This window comes from Perca fluviatilis, chromosome 1 (genome assembly GCF_010015445.1).
Source record: "Perca fluviatilis chromosome 1, GENO_Pfluv_1.0, whole genome shotgun sequence".
NCBI lineage: Eukaryota > Metazoa > Chordata > Actinopteri > Perciformes > Percidae > Perca > Perca fluviatilis.
The window spans coordinates 24,811,605-24,831,109 of record NC_053112.1 but is presented as its reverse complement, the minus strand read 5'-3'; the positions used below and the strand labels follow the sequence as shown (position 1 = coordinate 24,831,109).

At 40.3% G+C, this 19,505-nt stretch overlaps 4 protein-coding genes across 5 annotated transcripts; 2 read left to right on the top strand and 2 right to left on the bottom strand.

The window, feature by feature from the left end:
• The first annotated feature begins 2,333 nt into the window (after positions 1–2,333).
• On the top strand, positions 2,334–4,701 carry LOC120557339. Its single transcript, XM_039797579.1, has 6 exons — positions 2,334–2,559; positions 2,710–2,849; positions 2,972–3,033; positions 3,176–3,289; positions 3,889–3,987; positions 4,427–4,701. Exons 1-6 carry the CDS (start codon positions 2,428–2,430, stop codon positions 4,603–4,605), a joined length of 726 nt encoding a protein of 241 aa, XP_039653513.1. The 5' UTR covers positions 2,334–2,427; the 3' UTR covers positions 4,606–4,701.
• Positions 4,702–5,386: 685 nt separating this feature from the next.
• Positions 5,387–12,935, bottom strand: chic2 (cysteine-rich hydrophobic domain 2). Of its 2 annotated transcripts, none has more exons than XM_039797556.1 (7): positions 12,826–12,935; positions 11,620–11,824; positions 9,936–9,990; positions 9,536–9,691; positions 9,344–9,400; positions 9,196–9,255; positions 5,387–8,381 (listed from the first exon to the last, which is right to left on the bottom strand). In XM_039797556.1, the coding sequence occupies exons 2-7, from the start codon at positions 11,754–11,756 to the stop codon at positions 8,331–8,333; spliced, it is 516 nt and encodes a 171-aa protein (XP_039653490.1). In that variant the 5' UTR covers positions 11,757–11,824; positions 12,826–12,935; the 3' UTR covers positions 5,387–8,330. The 2 variants fall into 2 exon arrangements, with proteins under 2 accessions (XP_039653490.1, XP_039653500.1); XM_039797566.1 differs by lacking the exon at positions 12,826–12,935 and adding an exon at positions 12,612–12,707.
• rhbdd2 (rhomboid domain containing 2) lies at positions 12,364–14,077 on the top strand. Its single transcript, XM_039797529.1, has one exon. It carries the CDS (start codon positions 12,625–12,627, stop codon positions 13,621–13,623), a length of 999 nt encoding a protein of 332 aa, XP_039653463.1. The 5' UTR covers positions 12,364–12,624; the 3' UTR covers positions 13,624–14,077.
• An 818-nt stretch (positions 14,078–14,895) lies between these two features.
• LOC120557322 (OCIA domain-containing protein 1) lies at positions 14,896–19,505 on the bottom strand. Its single transcript, XM_039797543.1, has 8 exons — positions 19,317–19,505; positions 19,026–19,110; positions 18,855–18,908; positions 18,703–18,750; positions 16,757–16,886; positions 16,499–16,671; positions 15,249–15,398; positions 14,896–15,110 (listed from the first exon to the last, which is right to left on the bottom strand). The coding sequence occupies exons 1-8, from the start codon at positions 19,368–19,370 to the stop codon at positions 15,073–15,075; spliced, it is 732 nt and encodes a 243-aa protein (XP_039653477.1). The 5' UTR covers positions 19,371–19,505; the 3' UTR covers positions 14,896–15,072.

The window sequence follows — 19,505 nt, the reverse complement described above, 5'->3', positions numbered from 1 at the left end:
CGACTGAAGTTCCCTTAACTGACATTCCCTGATCAGGGAGTAGGGAGAACTGTTTCTGTACTCTGTGGATCAGAACACAGCCATAGTTAAACTGAAACCAACTGCTGGTGGCAGAATAATGCTTCCTTCAAATGGGGTCTTGTTTTCTGTGTTCACAAAGGAGTCAAAATGAACGACGTCGGAAGTGGAAATTTTATGAAAGCTCCGAGTTCACAAGTTGTGATGGTGAACAATGGCCTACCTGAAAGAAGTAGAGGACCTAAACCACTAGTGTCAGGACAACAACCTACTCATGAATGTCAGCAAGACTAAAGAGTTGATAATGGACTTTGGGAAGAAGCATGGAAGGAACGACGCCTCCCTTAAAGGGGCGCCATGGAGTTTTGGCAATTTCTTCGCAGTTTTCTCGCTTTTTGCTCACGTTTCTCTATAGAGCTCCACCTACAGCTTCGGAATAGATACTTGGCAAAGAAGCCGGCGAACGCACGGAGCCATGTCCACTGATGTTTTTCTTGAAATATTACCCTTCGCTCCGGGTCCATAACCTTATTCTTTTTTCCTACAATGGCCTTAGAACGCTGTCGGAGCAGAAGCAACTTGCGTTTGTCAACATCAAGCTGACAAGAAACTCTGTGGCAGATAAAGTTTCTGATCAAAGATACTTACAAGTGCAACAGCAAGAACGCCAGGTCAGCATCGGATTTGCAGGCTTCTGTTTGTCTCAGTTCTCGCCATTCTGAAAACGCAGGTCCGATGTTTACTTGTGTCTGACTCCTCGCTCGGTCAGAGTCTGACTCCTTGCTGCCGTTTCCTCTTTCTCTGTTCCTCCGAGAATGTTTTCCTAGCTTTCTGCTTCTTTTTTAACCCGGCTCAGCCATGACGATAGTGTGAAAAACTCCATCGCTACCTTGTTCCTATAACTAGCCGGTTCCTGGATGGGGGCGTGTAGCGGCGTCTAAGTGTGCAGTGCTATGAAGCAATTTGTTACATCGCGAGACCTGATAGCACGCTATACTTCCTGACACTGCAACTTTGGGCCGGTGGCGCTAGGGGCAGGCAAGATGGCCTCCATTCAACCCAAAAAAAGTCATATAACCATTCCAATGACTCTGAAGCTGTTCAGTTAAGGTAAATTAAGCTAAAACAAAACTGCATAGTTCCCCTTTAATATCAACAGGTCCTCATGGAGAGGGTGGGCAGCTTGCACATGACAAGACAACATGCACAAGTTGAAGAAGCTGATGGGATTAGGCTACATTTCATTGGAATTGTACCTTGTACGATTTCATGTGACAAATAAAATTGATTGATTGATGTCTTTTCTGACGTTTTAAGAAATGGCAAAGGTCATGGAAGTTCATTTTAGGATGGATGGTAAGTTAATAAATTGTAATTTTAGTCGTATAGAATATTTATTTTTTGCAATTTTATGTCTGAGAAAAATGTTGCTATTCCCAACAGTCATTATGCCTTACGTTACCCGCTCACTAGCTTGCTAAATTGTTAACCTTAAGTAGAGTCTTTTGGCATCCATGTTGCAGTTGCCTAGTAGCGCTATTCTCACAAGTTAACCACTTGAATGGCAAGCACGGGTACACGACTTCCCATGTCGTTACATCGAGATCACAAGTTCCATTTGAAGGCATCATTAAAAAATAACTCAAAAGAGATGGAAACCAAAGAGTTGAAGGCATTGTGAGCAGCAACCCCACGATAGGTAACGTCGTAGGACAACTGGGGCAGACTGGGGTATCTTGGTCTCTGGCCCTGAAGGGACACAGAGCAATTTAATCACCGATATGTTGGGTTTTATCGCTCTAATTTCCTTTCCTTGCACAGCTGCTGGATTCTCACTATGTCACGAAATCACACAACACTTGTTAGGCTTCAAGTAATGTGTTTGTCTCCGAACAGCAGCAGACCGAACCAATCAGCGTCCGGTGAGGAGCTACTGGCAGCTTAGGGCGTGGTAGGTGTGTGTGACGGCCGCAACTGTTCATTCAAAACAACATGGTGGACATGATAGACAGATGGTTCATCCAATTATCTGCCAGGTATTTTTTTGAAAGTGCCTGCCCTTTTCCAAAAGTTTCAAATAATGGCTTCTCAGACCATTCTGTGTTAACAAACCAGCTGCAGCGACTGGTTACTAATTTCCAAGTTTTTATTTGTCTTAGAGTAAACATGAAGCATCTGACATCAACACTTTTGTCATGTTCCAAACGTTGGATGCCTTATTCAGTTGTCTGAATAAAAATCAATAAACATTTCCCATCGACCTTTAAACTTGCTTGCAACACATGTAAACAACTCATGACTACACACGTCTGAACTTTAATACGCCAGTATTAGCTTAAAACAGACACAATCCGCTCGAAGCTACGATCAGTGCAAAGACACACAGATTTAGGATCTTTTTGCAAGTAGATGTGGCGAGCCATCATGAATTTTATTCATGTTGCTTTGGCTGTGCTCAGTCTTCTGTCCATTGGACAGTCAGCTCCTGTAAGCAGCTGTGAGAGTCTGATCAAACCTATTGAAATAAACGGAACAGAGAAGGTAAGACACTCTCTCATCTCACTTGTCACCTGTCTCTCACAATCTCACTTTCTGCATGTTGGGTCATTTTTGTTTTTCAAAACGTTGGCACAATCTTTAATGTGACCTTTTGTCATCTTATGCAACTGAGCAAGACACTGTCTGTTTCAGCTGCTGGGCAATTGGACGTATATAGGAGAAAGCACAAACATCCTAGGATCCAAATTGCTGATGAAGATGTTTGTGGAGAGCGCAAGGGTGAAAATCACTGCTGCTGAGGATGCCATCAATGCTTTAATGTCTCAAAAAATGTAATTTCAAGCCTACATTTTATTCAGATTATTTAGGAGCCAGAGTCTTGTATAGAGAGTCCAGCAATTTCAAAAAACATGTCAGTGTGTAATTTCACTTTTAAAATGTCTACTTATGAAAGGTTTGGCCGCTGCTTCACTTTAACAACTAAGATGATCCTGGAAAACAGCACACTGTCTTTTGGTGAGTAGTTTTGATGAAACATGCTGTACATACATTTTGACTGACCATGTACTTGAACAAACAAATTTGGACTTTGTGTCCAACGCTGCAACTGCACTTTGTGTATGTGTTGATGTGTGTTTATGTACGCGTGTACCTCCAGTGCAACCTTTCAATGGTTCAGAGGTTCTACTGACTACCGGCTGCCCTGACTGCCTTGCTAACTACATAAAGTACGATATTGGAGGACGAACATACAGCAGCCTCCAACTCCTGAGTAAGATTTATGACATACAGACTGATCAAATTAATTAATTATATCACTTTAATTCCTAAAACAGGTCTAAGATGTTCTTAGGGAACACTGTTGAAATGGGTTAAACTGGGGGTGGATGTTTTGTTGTACAATATGTTTCTGTAGTCATTTGAAAACAAATATCTGACAAATCAGTACTTTATCAAGCTGATGCAAAAATCCAATCCAATGTAAATCCAATAGTGTCATCAAGCAATCAATGGTGGTCTAATACAACCGTAGATATTAAGCTACCTGGTTGGCAATTTTCTATAATTTTACATGTAAATTTTTTACTCCACTGCATTTATCTGACAGCTGTTACTTTTCAGATTACGATTTGACATAAAAAACACATGATAACATTCTGAAACACAACACATTGGTACATTTTAAAACCAATGGTTCCCAAACGTTTTGGCCCTTTAAACCTTACAAGAGATGACTGTTTTGTTGGGGTCAAATTGTGTCCAACATTTCACAAAAAATATACAGTATGTATGTATGTACGTGTATGTATGTATGTATGTATGTATGTATGTATGTATAGCTCCTTAGCTTGCACTTGTTCTGTCTCTCAGGCAGGAGAAATAAGGTGACTGCTGCTGAGCTGGAAGAGTTTACCAAGCAGGTAGAATGTCTGAATTTACCAGCACCTGCTTTCCTGGACCCAGAAAAAGGTATGAACTTTCACACATATAAACTGGCTGCAAGGCTTTAAAGCCATATGTTGTTTTTCTACAGTATATCCCCTGAGGTTGTGAATATGCTCCGTTTTCACTTTTTCATAATGGCATGTTTAATGCTTAATGTTTTTAACGTGAGTGAATACAGAATGCACCTGCACTTTTAATAGTCAAAAGAAACTTTGTACAGCAGCTGCAGCAATATTTTACTTGTGGTGTAACTAGGCACAAACACAATATAGTATAGCCAGTAGTGAAATGCATACGTGGGACAGTCACACACAAGTCAGTTATCCCCGCTTAAACCTCTAACCCTCTATTCTTTGTCTCTGCCTTTATACTGTTCAGTTTCATGGTTGATAAGGTTGCGCATTCATGAAATCCTCTCTTCCCTGGAATACATGAAATTGATTCATAATTGTTTACCTCACAGGGTTTTGCCCAGATGAGTCTCAATCCCAAGAAACAGAGGTCATTGATCTAACCAATTTAATGAATGACCTGGGCTCTGACGTTTTCAGCCATTTTGACAGAATTGTCAACAGTGAAGGTGGAATGCAGGCACTTTTCAAAATGATCTCCAATGGCCTAGCTGGATTAAAAGAAAATTAACATTGTCAACAATGTTATGCCATGCTTTACATAATGAAGAGGCCATGTCTGTCTACAGAGAATTCTGCAAATAAAATAAATGAACATGAAATATGACTCTTCTATCTTTTACTACTTGTTTTAGAGTATCTATTATTTAACAAATTCAGATTTAATTTGCATAATGCATCACCAGCTGAATCTTAATTCAAGATGATGTACGCCTATAATATATGGTAAAAGCTACCTCATCCCAATGATGGACAATCAGCGACACTGCAGCAGCTGTGCACTGTTTAGTGCCTTTATGGGAGATTTAAGGGGTTTAGAGTTGTCATTGCACAATGTGCCAAAATTACTGGCCATCAGGGCCCCCTTTTCCCAAAAATGTTTTGGGGCCCCAAACATTTGCCTGGTTTGCCTCTCTTGACGGGGCACCCCTTACTGTACCAGTCTCTCCGCCCAAAGCCAGGTAAGTCCTGCTTATGACCCTTGACTCTACCTCAGGTCGCCCATGGGCAATCGGTGGTCCGTAGGCCCCTGGAAACAGGCATGGCCACCCCAAGGCCAAAAAACTAGAAGTGCCAATGGAAACAAAACTGGCCTTGGCTAGCACAAGCTTAACCATGTTTGGTGTGATGAAAGCAGCTGCGTTCATCGGTGGGGGCTTAATCAAAGCTAGACTAAAACAGCAAATCCAGGCACCTTTTACTTAGTGCTTCTAGATTTCCTGTGACCTTGAATGGCCGATAGTCTTCAAAGAAACTTTGTCAACAAACGGGGGGAAAGAAATCACACTGAGTTAAAGAGGAGGATGCCCATAGCCTTGTTTATTGGTAGTTTATTACTGTACATCTGCACACCTGCTCATGAGTCATATGTACATATATCTTTCTCACCCTCATACACACAAACACACAGACCACTCAAGATTATATAAAAAAAGGACTCAATTTCTGTGCAGGGTTCAATCACAGTCTGAGATCTACGAAGAACATTTGCATCTTCATACACCGTGCACACACACACACAAATATCTGCATATGGCCTTATGCCTTGATTTACATAGAACCGACCACAATCAAAAATATAGAAAAGTCACTGATGAACCAATACACAACCCAGAATTTTTGGGTCTTTTAACATATAAACCAAAACGATTTCTGAGCTTTGTGGGTCCATGGAAGATGTGCTTCCTTTACTAACTCAACAGGAAGACCACAGAAAGGTTATTTTTCTTTAGAGGCATTTTTTCAATTTCATAACATACTCCAATTATTCAAGTAATGTGTGATCTGTGCAGAATACTTGAGCCCCTGGTATAACTTTGGAACATACCTGACAGTGAGATTTTCCAATACTACATTTTGTTGTTGTAAGTATAATCCCCTGAGTGTGACCCATAATCACTGGAGCTGTGTGACCTAAAACAAAGTGGCTTTGTTGAATCTCAGTCTCTGGATGTTTTTATAAATCAAGAGGTGATGCTGACAGTGAAAAGCTACATCTATACCATCCCCTTTTTGCTGGCATTTGGTTGTACGTTTCATTTAAACTGAGATGTGCTTCATGATGTGATCTATAACATGTTGACAGTTTTAAAATTGTCTTAGGCCTTTATAACAAAGCAGGATTGTTAGATAGCTAGATAACTGAAGTAATGAACAACTTGTTAGCAAACTGCAACATTCAATTGGGGTCAGATTTCCAGACACCTGATAAAAGTAAGTCCAAGTTTCATTCACCTTTTAGCTCCATTATTGGTCTCCATTAACTCCTGAGGGAAATATCTTTAGCTGCTAAATGCTCCACAACGTTCACCAGCTAGTCACTGTGTTGTTTGGTGCTGAGCAGCTAGTGTTTATCAGAAGTGTCTCTGAAAACATCTGCCTGCTGCTGCAGGCCAGAAAATCAAAACAATGAGCTGAAAGACGCTAAAACGCTCCGTAGAGCTGAGGGGGACTACAGAGTTGGGTGATAATTATCTGTAGGTAGGTACATCATTACAAGTAACCTCTTTCACATTAGTCATTTTTTATTGTTAATATAAAAACACTGATTAGTGTAGCTTGAAATCCACATTCCTGGTGTGGGTGTAGTCTAGTATTAAGCTAATTTTAGTAATCCTGCTTCATGATACAGAACCCTGCTATTACCTAACCCCTAATAAAAATGATCTAACATTCTTGGTCACTCCAGACCTCTGAATGTAAAGGGTCAGATTATATCTAAAGCAGAGGAACTTTCTCAGAAAAGCCACATCGTTAACTTGAACACTCATATAAGTTAGCCAAGGTCAGCAGATATGGAAGAGAGGCCAAGTGAAGGTGTTAAGGACAAAGCGATTGTGTGTTTTAGTGTTGACACATGACCATAAAGACAAAAAGGAAGCAACCATGGCATACCTTTGCAAAAAAACAACTGAGGCCCCTTTCACGAATGCACAGATTCTATGCGCACTCATGCATTTATATTAAATTACAACAAAAGTAACAAAGATCGATTATGGTAAAGAAATGCGTCAAAGGAAGAACCCTGCTAAAGAGTATCTCTGTGTCTGATTTGCTTATAGTGCTCTCTCTCAGAAAGACACACACACACACACACACACACACACACACACACACACACACACACACACACACACACACACACACACACACACACACACACACACACACACACACACACACACACACACACACACACACACACACACACACACACACCAGTGAAGTAATGATTGCTTCTCTTTCACCAAAACAGTAAACAAAACTTGAGATACTAAAAAAAGAAAAAGAATAAAGGTGTCTCTTCTTCATCACTAGTGGCTTTCCTTCCCAGCTTACTTGTTCCACTGCAACTCAGAAGCAGTTGCTAGGCAGCCAGCCCATCACCTTGACACATAATGTTGAAAACAAAAATGTTCCAGGTAAACTGTGTAGCATAAAGACCCATTCACACTACGGAGAGTACAGTCAGTATGTGATTGTCACTGGGTTTGGGGTGATGCACAGTGAAGTGTGCAGATATGTCAAAGGAGGCGAGAGGATGTTTGGTAGTTGATGAGAAGAGGGACATTATTGAGTTCAGCTGTTCTGGCTGTGGCCCAACATGCTTCTGTAAGACTAATCTGTCCGCTACAGAGTTGATTTGGATAAAGGTTCCTTTGGAGTTCCATGTTAAGTTGCCTCCACAGCCTCTTGTAATGATCTAGAGCACCACACTAACTGTTACAAAAGCACTGGGGTGTATTTTTTGCAGGTGAAGTTGGCGGTGTGACAGTAGGTTACACGTGAAAGTGTTTGTTTTATCATGGTCTGACTGTGCCATGTGCTTAGGTTAGGGGAAATACAAGTGACAAAATTCCAGTCGTAGCTCAGAGAACTCGATCTGAGAGTCCGGTCTCCAGCTCTAGATCCAAAATCCATTAACGCTGCCCATGGCTGGTTCTCCCAACATCCCACAGGCTGGTGCAGGTTAGCATGGCTTAACAGTGTGCCAGCTCGCCCGATGATCGTGGTCGTGATTCAATGGTGAATTCACTCCAAAAACGAGTGTTGGGATGCCGGGTTTGTAAACAAGGGTGAAGAGAAGGTATGTGTGGGAGAACAGGTTAAAGAGAAAAGAGCGAGGATCAATGCTACCCTGTAAACAAAAAGATTGGGGTATTCTTTCAGGAGCTTGACAGCCATTGTGGTTCAGAGCTGGGCAGCAGTGGAGGTTTAAGATCAGCTGCAACTGGGCTAGTCTGGTCTGAAGATGGGGATCTTAGGTAAGAACTCTATTAAGATTACCTGCAGGAGATAAGAAAGAAAGCTGTTAGTACAAGACCATTTTTCAAGATGTAGGGATTTTGCATCAGTGTTTCTACCAAAGTATTAAGATAAGATAGTATACGTTATCACCAACCCCTATGGTGATTGTGTAAGGCCATGTTCAAACCAACATTAATACAGTGTGGAAAAACTGCTCATTCTTTACTTCTGCCAAGGAAGTTATGTTTTCAGATCTATTTGGATCTAGTTTGTTGTCAGCAGGATTATGGAAAAACTACTGGCCCAATTTTTATTAAACTTGGTGGAACGGTGTAGCATGAGCCAAAGTAGAACACATTACATTTTGGAACAGAATAGGGCATTTGTGCTGCATTCATGTGGTGTCAGAATAATCGGAAAAAATTAGTTCCCAACTGGGAAAATTCACACTGCATTAAGATTGTAAGATAGGGCATGCCTTGGCGAAGGTCTGCGCTCTCTGAGTGTCCTTCTAGTTCTACTAAAGTTAAATTTAGCTTAAATTTTACAACAATGCAATGGGACGTCAATTTGCAGGCCACCATGTAAACAATGAAATACATTCAAGCACACATTCCATTGTAGATTACTATGTCATGTGAACATTGTAATTCTACTATTAACCTTGCAATTGTGATTGTAGCCATGATACATTTCCTGTTGTATCAGGAAATCTACATCTCATCATAGTATGACAAAAGCTCTGTGCAGCATTTTGGTGTCTGATAAGCCTTCAAACTTATCGATCAACTACTCAAACCAACTTTACTGTATTGTATATTATCGTCATCATCTCACCACAACAGATACTTACATATTCCATCATGTTGTTGGTTTCACACTTCCTTTTGCTTAGTATCCAATGCAAACACAACTGAAAACAGAGTGCGATAGAGATCAGATATTTTTATAACGTCCTAACAAGGTACACTATTAATACACACATATCCGTTCATGCTCACCTTGTGGTAAAGTCTGCTGTTCTCCCACTCCAGAAGTTTCTCTAGAGATCGTCTTGTCTGGAAGGCAACAGTGACATTAGATGACATTCTTTTCAACGCCCAAAAATCAAAACATTAGCCTTTTTCTCAATTGCTCGTTGATATGGATTCACTGTAACATTGTAGCAAATGCAACATGGATGGAACTCTTACCCTCTTGCTGAGACAGATGACAGGCCACAAACTGAAGCCCAATGTGCAACAGCAGCAGAGGCAGCCACACAGGAGCCACCGCACGTTCACTGGCAGCGTCTTCCTCAGGCAGCTGTTTACACGGTTGATACTGGCTTTGAATTCCTCTGGTGCCACCTGAGGAAGAGCACATACATGGTATAGTTAAAATAGTAACATTTAATGTTCTTAAATAGTAGGATGGAACAGAGAGAATAAAACATAACTACACTACCGAATATTTAGCCATTCTAATATAAAAATGATATATAACATGTCGGCTGGTGGCTAGAATATAAGGTAAATATTGTAGTGATGCAAATGTGAGAATGTAATTTTGCCATAGTTCATATGCATTATTGAATAACAACAAGACACTCACCTTTCCTGTTAGTGCTGAAGGAAATTCTGACTCAAATTTGTTACTAAGCCCAAAGCTGTGGGGGAAAGGGAAAACAGTAGACTGTTATACATAAGCAGACATACATATTGTATGTGTTTTATCTTGTATCTGTTTGTATTTTGCTATGTTTTTGTATTGTGCTATGGACCATTTGTGTGTGTCCTGAATAAAGAATATGATGATACACTCTGTTTGGATAATTGGCTTAGATAAACAAACGTATGCCAAGTGGCATCAAGTCTACCACAACTTTACATTTCAGGCCACCGGTTTACTCAGATCATCCAAAGGTAAAACTGCTGAGTCCAGCAGGTATCATGGGTAAGTATTACATATTCAATATATATCAGGATAAACCTCCTGAGATCTTCTTGTTTATTATAATACTGAAACACAAAGCATTGATATTTCATATAAAATTATATTAATATATTAATTTATATAGCGCTTTAGGAGGTACTCAAAGGCACTTTACATGGTAAAGACAAAGAAAAACAATAACAAGATCAGTATAATAACAAAACAACTAGAAATAAATATTAAAAATGTGCAGCACAGAAACAAATTAAAATAGCTAGTTTGGTTTAAGGCTAAAAGCAGCTTTAAAGAGATGGGTTTTGAGTGCAGCTTTGAAATTTGCAGGTGATGTGGAAAGTCTGACGGAAAAGGCCCTGTCTCCCCAGGTTCGGTGCTTAGGGTGGGTGAGAGGGGAAAGGATTTTAGGGATGTCAAAGATTACACACTAGACACCCAAAAACCCCATATCCATGTACCTTAGACCAAAATAAAATTACAAGTGCCCCGTAACACTTGGGACTTACATGTCTCAATTTATTCTGGGTTGCTTTAAACAGCCACATGTGCCAACAAGAGTAGTAAAGGAGTGCTAACATTGAATTTAGTATCAAAACCGTGTGAAAAAGAGCAGTGAGGGGAAACAATGTGACAACTCAATACTATTAATTTGAGTGAATCATAGCCTTAGTTTGAACCCCACATTAATGTGTGCTCCTCCCTACCTGACTGGACTAGACACAACATCTAGCAACTTCAGCTCTTATTGCTAACAAAAACTTTGTGTTAATATTTTGCTGGAGATACTTTGCCTGTCAGTAACGTTACAGAGGGTACAATTATGTAATTTCAGAGTAAGAAAAATGAATCAATATCTAATTAATGCACACTGGCTACTAAATGCCAGGGTATAAGTACCAATTTGTGTGCACGGTTTAGCCAAATCGGTACGTTACCCTTTAAACCTACTGACAGGCTCTGTACAAAACGAGTCTGATTCCGCGTTCAAGTCCCGAAATAGTGGAACAAATAACGGGGACAAACTGTATTGACATTAAAATAGCAAACATACCAGCATATCACACTAACATTACGTGGTACATACAGAAACAGTACATACTCATGTATTAGCTAGCTAGGTCATGTATCTAAAGTTACTTCAGCTAAAACGAAAGATCAATCTAATCAACTACTCCTCGCTAGAGTTAGCTCTCTGCTAATTTAGTAGCTTGCTGGCTACGCTAGGTCACCAGCAGGAGCTAACTTAACTAGCTAGCAGCCAGTTATCCACGGAGACCGCGGCTGCTGCTGATTTAACGGTAACGGTGAACTCCTCTCTTGGTGCCCGTAAGTGTCACCAGTTGCTTACACAGTGACGTGGCCGGACCCTCGCACCACCACCGGGTCCGGAGCGTACTTGAGGAGCTGCTCCTCCGCGGCCCTGTCCTCGTCCTCCTCTTCCTCCTCCTCCTCCTCTTCGTAGATCTCATCAAAGTCCTCCATCATCGCACGACTCGGTCTCGCGCTTCCCGGGACAGACACCGGAACAGACACGATGCCGAAGGACAGCGAGCCTTACCGAGAAAAAGAGTACAAATAGAACCGTTAAGACAACCACGAAAAATATCAACCCGTCCCGGAGACGATACAGTTCACATCGTTCTGCCAGCTCTCTGAAACAAAACATAAACATCCGCCGCAGTGACGGTACGTCACCGGAAGAGGGACAAACGTGCTACGTCTTTTTCATGACAAAAATATAATTTACAAAAAAAGTAATGTGTTACTGTTTTAATATAATGTAAGGCTTACTGAGTCAAAATAAAATATTAAAATAAAAAATGTTATGTACTGAAGGATTCTTTTGTAGAATGCAAAATGTGTCATGTTTTTTTTCTTCTTCTTCACTTAAATAGGAAAATTGTTTGTTTTTTCAACCACGGCAGGTACGATAAGGACCAAGGACCTTGCTAGCTAGCTAACGTTAACCGTTATGTACACCCTGTCAATGTGTACACCTGATATGTAGCTAGCTAGCTAACTGCCGAATCGGCTGCTACGAATCGGAAGCTAACTTCGGGATTAGCTGCCGAATCGGAAGCTAACTTCATCGTCGTCTTACTTCCGGGAGCCGCGACTGAACGGTCGTATTAAATTGTTGTCGTCAATAAGTTAATCGATAACTGTAAACCTTTAGCTAAGTTATCCATCATGACCTAGCTAGCTACATCAGCCCGATGGGTTTCCAGTAGACACCGTCTCAAAGCAGTCTTGATATGACATTAACGTTACTTCCTGTTTAGGAAATTGTGTAGAGACCACAGGTAAACTTTTGTATTAGCTTATTCGCCGTGTACATACGTTTTTCTGCAAAATGATACGAACTGAGCACTTCAAAATGATTGTTCAAGTTGTCAAAGAACTGGTTCCTGTCCTCACGAGCGGGATTCTAACCGTGATACTTTCATCGTGTGTTTTGTTTGGCATCGAAACATATTTCAACTTCACTCAGGGGTACTTCAGTATTGGTGCCACTGTTTTTCAAAATGGACACCTCCACAAGCTTTTGGCGTACCCTTTTTACCACAAAACTTCAGCTCAGCTTCTCCTGAACATTACAGCCCTGGTGTTTCTCAGTGGAAGTTTGGAGAAAGGTCTTGGCACTGTCCGCTTCCTGTTCTTGTTCCTCCTGCTGTCGACCACCACAGGCTTGTTTTACAGCTTCCTGGATCTTCTGCAAGAGGACGGCAGCCAGAGTCAAGCCGAGGGGTTGGTTCCTGTGGTCCTGGCATGTGTGGCTGTAACTACCATGCACACCAAAATGACTAAAGGATTCCTGTGTGGACTCAGTTTCCCCACCATGGCTCTCCCTTGGGTGCTCCTCATAATCACCACTGCCCTCATTCCTCGCAGTGTGCTCCCCTGCAACATTATTGGCATCCTGGTAGGATGGATGTATGGGAAAGGATGGTTTTCCTTTCTGGACTTGTCTGAAGCCAGGTCTGGAGCTCTGGAGAAGATGATGCCTTTTAGGTTGTTGAGGAGCATCAGGGGTGTTAAGTTTGTCCCTGCTTCCACAGAGGAGAGGAGGAAGACCCTTCTTCCGCTAATCAATCCAACACCAGGGTCCTACCCGGTCCAGGCTTACGCTCCATTGTCCAGCATTAACAGTCCCAATACTGTGGCCAATAGTTATGAAGGCTGGCTGAATTCGACCAGTGCTGTTACCAGTCCCACACCACCTCTCCATCCTCATGAACACGGCTCTGCACATAGATATGAGCTAAATCATGGACACTGTTCAGAGCAGAGTTTTGGCCAAAGTTGCAACCACAACCATAGTCATGGTCTTAATCATCTTGGTCAATTATAGTCATGGTTATTTGATTGCCTTACAACATTCAAACCATACAGATGAGTCTTATCAGAATAAAGTTGTCTGATTCTGATTATTCTATCAATACTGCAATATATTTCCCTGTTAAACACATGGGCACCTGCAGCATCTCTTGTCATTGGACTGCGTCGTCTAAAATGTAAAATGCTTCGACACGTTAAGCTGATTTTAAAGTACGGTATGTGTGGACTCTGCCTGGCTGTACAATTACATGACATTTTGTACATCAATTTAAAAATACTTTTGTACTATTTTTTACGTATTTCTACAAATAAACAAATTTGTGCAAAACAAAAAGTCTCATTTAACACATGGCAATCTTTTAAAGGTTTGTGTGCACATCCGGTCCTATATTTAGCCTAGAGCATGTGCAGGATAACAAACTAAATGTTATTTCAATGCAATAAATTGTGAGTATATGCAAACTGGACTAAAGCTTCCAAAACTTTATTGAACTAGAAAAAGGAAATATTTTGACCGTACCCTTCATCATGCATAACAATGGACAAGGTACAGTATACCTGTATATGTGTGCACAAAACTATTTACATCCTGCTGATGTTAGGGTCAAGTGAACAAAGAAAGATATATAGACAGATACTTTATTAATCCCCAAAGGTAAATTCAAGAGATCAACAAAGAAATGTTCAATACGGCCCTCAAGATAGAGTACAAATGAACAAATGTTTTGAATGTATTTAAGGACCCCTTCCAGACATGAATTAAGACAAAAATACTCTGCTTGGAATGTGTCAGATAATTTTTCCACTGAAAAATTCAATAACCTTGTAAAAAAATTCTTACATTTACATCTACTCCCCCTCCCACATTTAAAAATCCTGTATATGTAATGAGGATGTAATCAGTTGTGTGTCAATACACTTGGCCATTTCCCCGATTAAGACAAAGGGATGAAAACATTTATTTTAATCACTTTTTTGCCCTTCAAAACCTTAACTGTTATAGTGTTCTTTTCAGTTTTTCCAACAATCAATCTGGTTGGTATACATGCTTCTAAAACCAATGCTTTTCTTTGAGACTAGCAAAAAACAACTCTTCCACAAAAAACTCTTAAGACACCACTGACATTTAGTTGTGCTTATGTTGTAATTAGTGAACACAATAACCAGCACTATCTTGCGTGCATTTAAGTTGTGCTCTAATAGCTGTAAAATGTAGCGTCAATATCATTTTTCCTTTTATTAAATGTGAGAGTGAAGATGAAAAATGAGCACACTATATTCCAAATAATGTCAAATCATAGAGAGAGAGTTTTATTCCTCAGGTACTTTGGTTTAATTGACTTTTTTTCGAAGACATGTATATCAGAAACCGTACAACTCAATGACACCTGAGTCACACTTGAACAAAATTGCCACAGCATCAGGGATGCCAGCGTACGGACTAAATCTTAATTTTAAGGACTCACTCCTCCCAGGCATCTCCATAGATGTTCTTCTTCACTGTAACATAAGAGAGAAAGTCAGTCTTTCCTCATTTTTTTTCATTCATTTAAAGGCAAACGGATGTACTCGAATATCAACCCCTCGACTTTTCCTAACTCAGCAAGTGTTTCACATATCTCTGCAGTAGAAGCTTACCGTCTTTCTTGGGTCTGCCTGGCTCCTTCTCAGGTGATGTTTTGAGCAGTGTCTCGGCCTTCTGAGTGAGTGTGACTTCGTAGTTCTCTCTGTTCTTGAGCCTCAGGTCCTCATAGAGGATGGCCTTCCTCCTGGGCTCTTCATCTTCCACTGAAGGTGGTGGAGACAAGGAAAGGGGCAAAGAGGGTTATAACGTTGACAGAAAAGTTACTTACTGACATAGGAGAACTTGTAGCAGATTCCATAATAGGACAGATTTGGTGAAATGGTAAAGCACCAGAATGAGCTTATTTCAGGCACCCACAGTAAGCATAAATCATCTTTTGAATTAATACAATTAAACATGCAACTCAGGTATGTCTTTCCTCTGTGACGGAGCACATTCTGCTCATATTTTGTCTTTGCATGCATCATAATTGTTGCATAAAAAATTAAAAAAAATAAAAGTTGCATATCCAAATCCATCATAATGATCTTTCCTATGATTAATTCAGTGTCTTTGTTCAGCACTAGTAAGAAGGTTTCAACATAGCTGCACACAGCTCTCTTTTTGTCTTTGGTTGAGTGCCATATTAAGAGATGTATCTACACATTGCCATAGTAGTGACTTTGGCCATCATCTTTAAAAAAGAATTATATATATATATATATATATATATATATATATATATATATATATATATATATATATATATATATATATATATATATATATATAGAGAGAGAGAGAGAGAGAGAGAGAGAGAGAGAGAGAGAGAGAGAGAGAGAGAGAGAGAGAGAGAGTCCAATATTAATTCTACTGCCAATATTCGACTGCAGAACTGGGACAGTATACAATATTTACCTTTATCAACAGTACACACAGTGTATTAAAAGCAAAATATGTTGTGTGCCTGAATTTGAAGATTTATATACAAATATCAGTATCCGTATTGTTCAGTTTGAGTTGAAAAATATCAGATATTGTTATTGGCTTGAAAAAAAAAATATATATATATTGGTGAATTGCTTCATCTTTGCCCTATTGTTTGACATATGAAAGCATAACTAGCAAAGGCTAAGCTTTTATCACAAATGACTGTTTAACAAATAGACAGATCAAAGTATAGATTAGCAAAAGTTATTGTCCAAAATTGTTGGTTTACACCGAGTGGTGGTCCCGAGACACTACTTGATGGTCATTATTACATTGAAAGATGGCCATTATTACATTGTATTTGAAATATTTATACAGTAGCTCTCTGTGGTACCTGGAGCGCTGAAGTCATCTGCTTTGCCCATTGGCACGGGTGACTCTGAATTGTAGCCAAATCCTTGTTCTCTGTTGTTGGTGGGTGTCTGGCCAGGGGCTTCTGCTGTCTGGAACATGGTGTCAAATGTCGGGGAGTCTGGGTCACTCAGCTCAGACTGAGGAACCTTGGAACTTGGGTGGAGATCAGAAAAATAGTCAAGGAGTAGTTGGTGGATGAAAATATATAGTATCACAATCAAGTGTTTGAGGTACTCACGATTGTGGAGGCAGTCCTGTCCTCTGTCTGAGGGCCTCTCCCAGAGGGGAGTTCTCCAACCTCTTGAACTTCTCCTGGCACGTTTTCATGTACGACATTTTCCCTGCCAGGTAGCCACAAAAGCCAGCAACTGCAGAGACAAACACACTCAAAGATATACATTTTTCTTACATTTAATACCCCCTGAAGTGACTATGAGACAATAGTTTACCCATGACCATTTGCTCTTTCATATAATATTTAATTTCAACTAGGGGTAGCTGATCCCTTAAAAAAGTATTGTTAGTGATGTGAATATGAAACTGTAGCTAAACAGGTATAGGGATTGACTGTTCACACACCTAGACTGGCAAATTAGGTTCAGAAGTTTGCATCACTTAACTGTAATGCAACCTTTAAGAGAATGTCTAGTCTTGTATCACACTAATGATACACTCACCTGCCAGTTTATTAGCTACATCTAATCAAATACAATACCTTGATAATAATTATAACCAGAGGTTGAATTGGGCCGGAGCGCAGCTCCGTCTCCTTTAGCACCAAATATTTGGTATTCCACTTGAATTATTTTTCATCTCCTGGCAAATACATGGCATATGAGACTAATTAACAAGACTACACAGAGACACCCAGGCTACATGGAATTAACAGTCATAATAGGCTCGTTCGAGATGAGCTGCGCCTCGCCTGTAAAGTGGACGAGAGCAGGCGGCAGCAGCAGGAGGGACGGTGACAAAAAGCCGCTGTCAAGTCGGACAGTTTGCAGCCGTTTCCAACAGCCTTAGGGGCTGAAATAGGCAGTCTCAGAATCACTCAAATCCTGTTAGGTCCGATTCCGATTTAAATAAAATGTTATCAGACCCATATATCAGCTTGTAGGCCACACAGTCTCCAGCTGTTTTATAAAGACAGAGTAGCTGTCAAAATGTTATACCTGCGATCTGGTGCTGATGTTAATACACAACTACTGACTGTAGATGATCTGTAATCTGAACGGATTTAGTTTCTCTGACTTCTCAACGTCTATCAGCACCACTACATAAGCCTTTAAATCAGACAAAAGCAAAACTAAAAGCTTATATAAAACGTCATCATGTTGAGTCGATTCTGAACCAATCAGCTGTTAGATCAGCTGAGAGCCAGGCGTTTAGTTAGAGGGTCCACCACTAGAGTTGTGGAACCCAACTAAGTTTGTTAGGAATTGGGTGATGACAAGGAGGGCAGCAGACCATGGTGCCTGGAGACAAAGGCAGCATAAACCAGAGGAGCCTGCCTTTACTCCTATTTGGAAGATGAATGCATGAATTGTAGTATGTGAATAAGTAAATGTGATGTATTTAAAGTGTAAACTGTTATGTCTGCACACAAGTGCCTCAAGTGTTGTTCGGGTTGTTTTAATGCATTGAGTTGAGTAATTACCTCCCGTGTCGGTGTGATTAAATCAAACATAACATAAATCAACATAATTTTCTTGTTTAAAAAGATGTTACATATTTGCCAGCCAATGTTCAATTTCATACATTTTCCGAGGGTGAAATCCGTTGCCTGCCTGTTAACATTAAAAAGGTAAAAAATAATAATAAAGTAAGTGAATTGTAAAGTATTTCTCTTGAATAACTACTCAACCCTACCTTACAATACTGGGTTTTTACCTTTGATGTAAAAACCCATTAAGTCATTTTACGGTATGATTTTGAATGATGACCACTCACCGTAAATAAGGGCTCCCCCTCCCTACAAAAGCCAATTTAACCACTGATTATAACGTTACGTTTTTGTTTTATGAGAGGTGTTGATTCAGTGTCATAGTCTTCTTATAGGCTGTAGTTTTTGGTGTTGTTGAACGTTATTGCATTATAGTGAGAGATGTTTCTAATATTTAGTCCACTTGTTAATATGAGGCAACTGAGTGTGTCATCTCCTACATTAAACATTCATGAACTTACAGGCCACTTTGGGTAGAGAACCAAATCTTGGAGATGCAGACAGAATCCCTGCAAATAAAGGTCATAAATAAAGGTTGATGTTAAGTTAAAGATGTGTTTATATGTATTTCACAGTTGTGTTGCTGATTCCTGTACATTATGCATAGTATTACCTTTGGCAACTAGGGCTTGAGTGATAGCCACACCGACCACTGAGAAGGGCACAGCTGTGAAGAAAGCATGTTGGTGTCAGACTCAATACAGAGGGCATACATATTTTAGCTGTGGTTTTTACACAACATAAAATCACGACTCTGACCTATATGTGAAAGACAGAAACTTACACCTGTACCAAAAACTCTCCTGGTTGCACTCTCTAAACACCCTCCTCTCCTCTTCTGTGGGGATGTACTCCATGCCCACTGGAGCCTGCAGATTAACACACGCACAAACACCAGCGTTAACTTCAAGTTAGTTAGTTAGCACTAGAACTATTTGCAAGCCACACAGACAGTCCTACTCTACAGAAAAACTAATGACATTTAAACAGCAGACAACACTATTATCTGCAGTTCATTCAGAGTTCATGCTAGCCAGCTAACACGTTAGCATCCAGTTTGATAATGCGTGTTTACCTGTGCTCCTCTCTGCTGCCGCTCCTCTGTAAAACCTGTAGTGGTGGACGTCATGTTGACAGCAATGTCAGTGCTAATTTAAACTTTTAAAGCTTATAAAATAACAATCTGTAAGCCACTCGGCGGTCTGACTTCTTTACTGTCGGGCACAATGTCATTATAGCGCTGACATAACCCGGAAGTAAAATT

Coding starts and splice junctions, on each gene's coding strand:
- LOC120557339 (XM_039797579.1), top strand. CDS start 2,428: ATGTGGCGAGCCATCATGAATTTTATTCATGTTGCTTTGGCTGTGCTC. Junction 2,560..2,709: donor AAATAAACGGAACAGAGAAG/GTAAGACACTCT, acceptor TGTCTGTTTCAG/CTGCTGGGCAATTGGACGTA. Junction 3,988..4,426: donor TTTCCTGGACCCAGAAAAAG/GTATGAACTTTC, acceptor TTTACCTCACAG/GGTTTTGCCCAGATGAGTCT.
- chic2 (XM_039797556.1), bottom strand. CDS start 11,756: ATGATGGAGGACTTTGATGAGATCTACGAAGAGGAGGAGGAGGAGGAA. Junction 9,991..11,619: donor GGGTCCGGCCACGTCACTGT/GTAAGCAACTGG, acceptor TTTCCCCCACAG/CTTTGGGCTTAGTAACAAAT. Junction 9,692..9,935: donor CTTCAGCACTAACAGGAAAG/GTGAGTGTCTTG, acceptor GCTCTTCCTCAG/GTGGCACCAGAGGAATTCAA.
- rhbdd2 (XM_039797529.1), top strand. CDS start 12,625: ATGATACGAACTGAGCACTTCAAAATGATTGTTCAAGTTGTCAAAGAA.
- LOC120557322 (XM_039797543.1), bottom strand. CDS start 19,370: ATGACGTCCACCACTACAGGTTTTACAGAGGAGCGGCAGCAGAGAGGA. Junction 18,909..19,025: donor GGAGAGTTTTTGGTACAGGT/GTAAGTTTCTGT, acceptor CTTTCTTCACAG/CTGTGCCCTTCTCAGTGGTC. Junction 16,672..16,756: donor ACAGGACTGCCTCCACAATC/GTGAGTACCTCA, acceptor TCTCCACCCAAG/TTCCAAGGTTCCTCAGTCTG.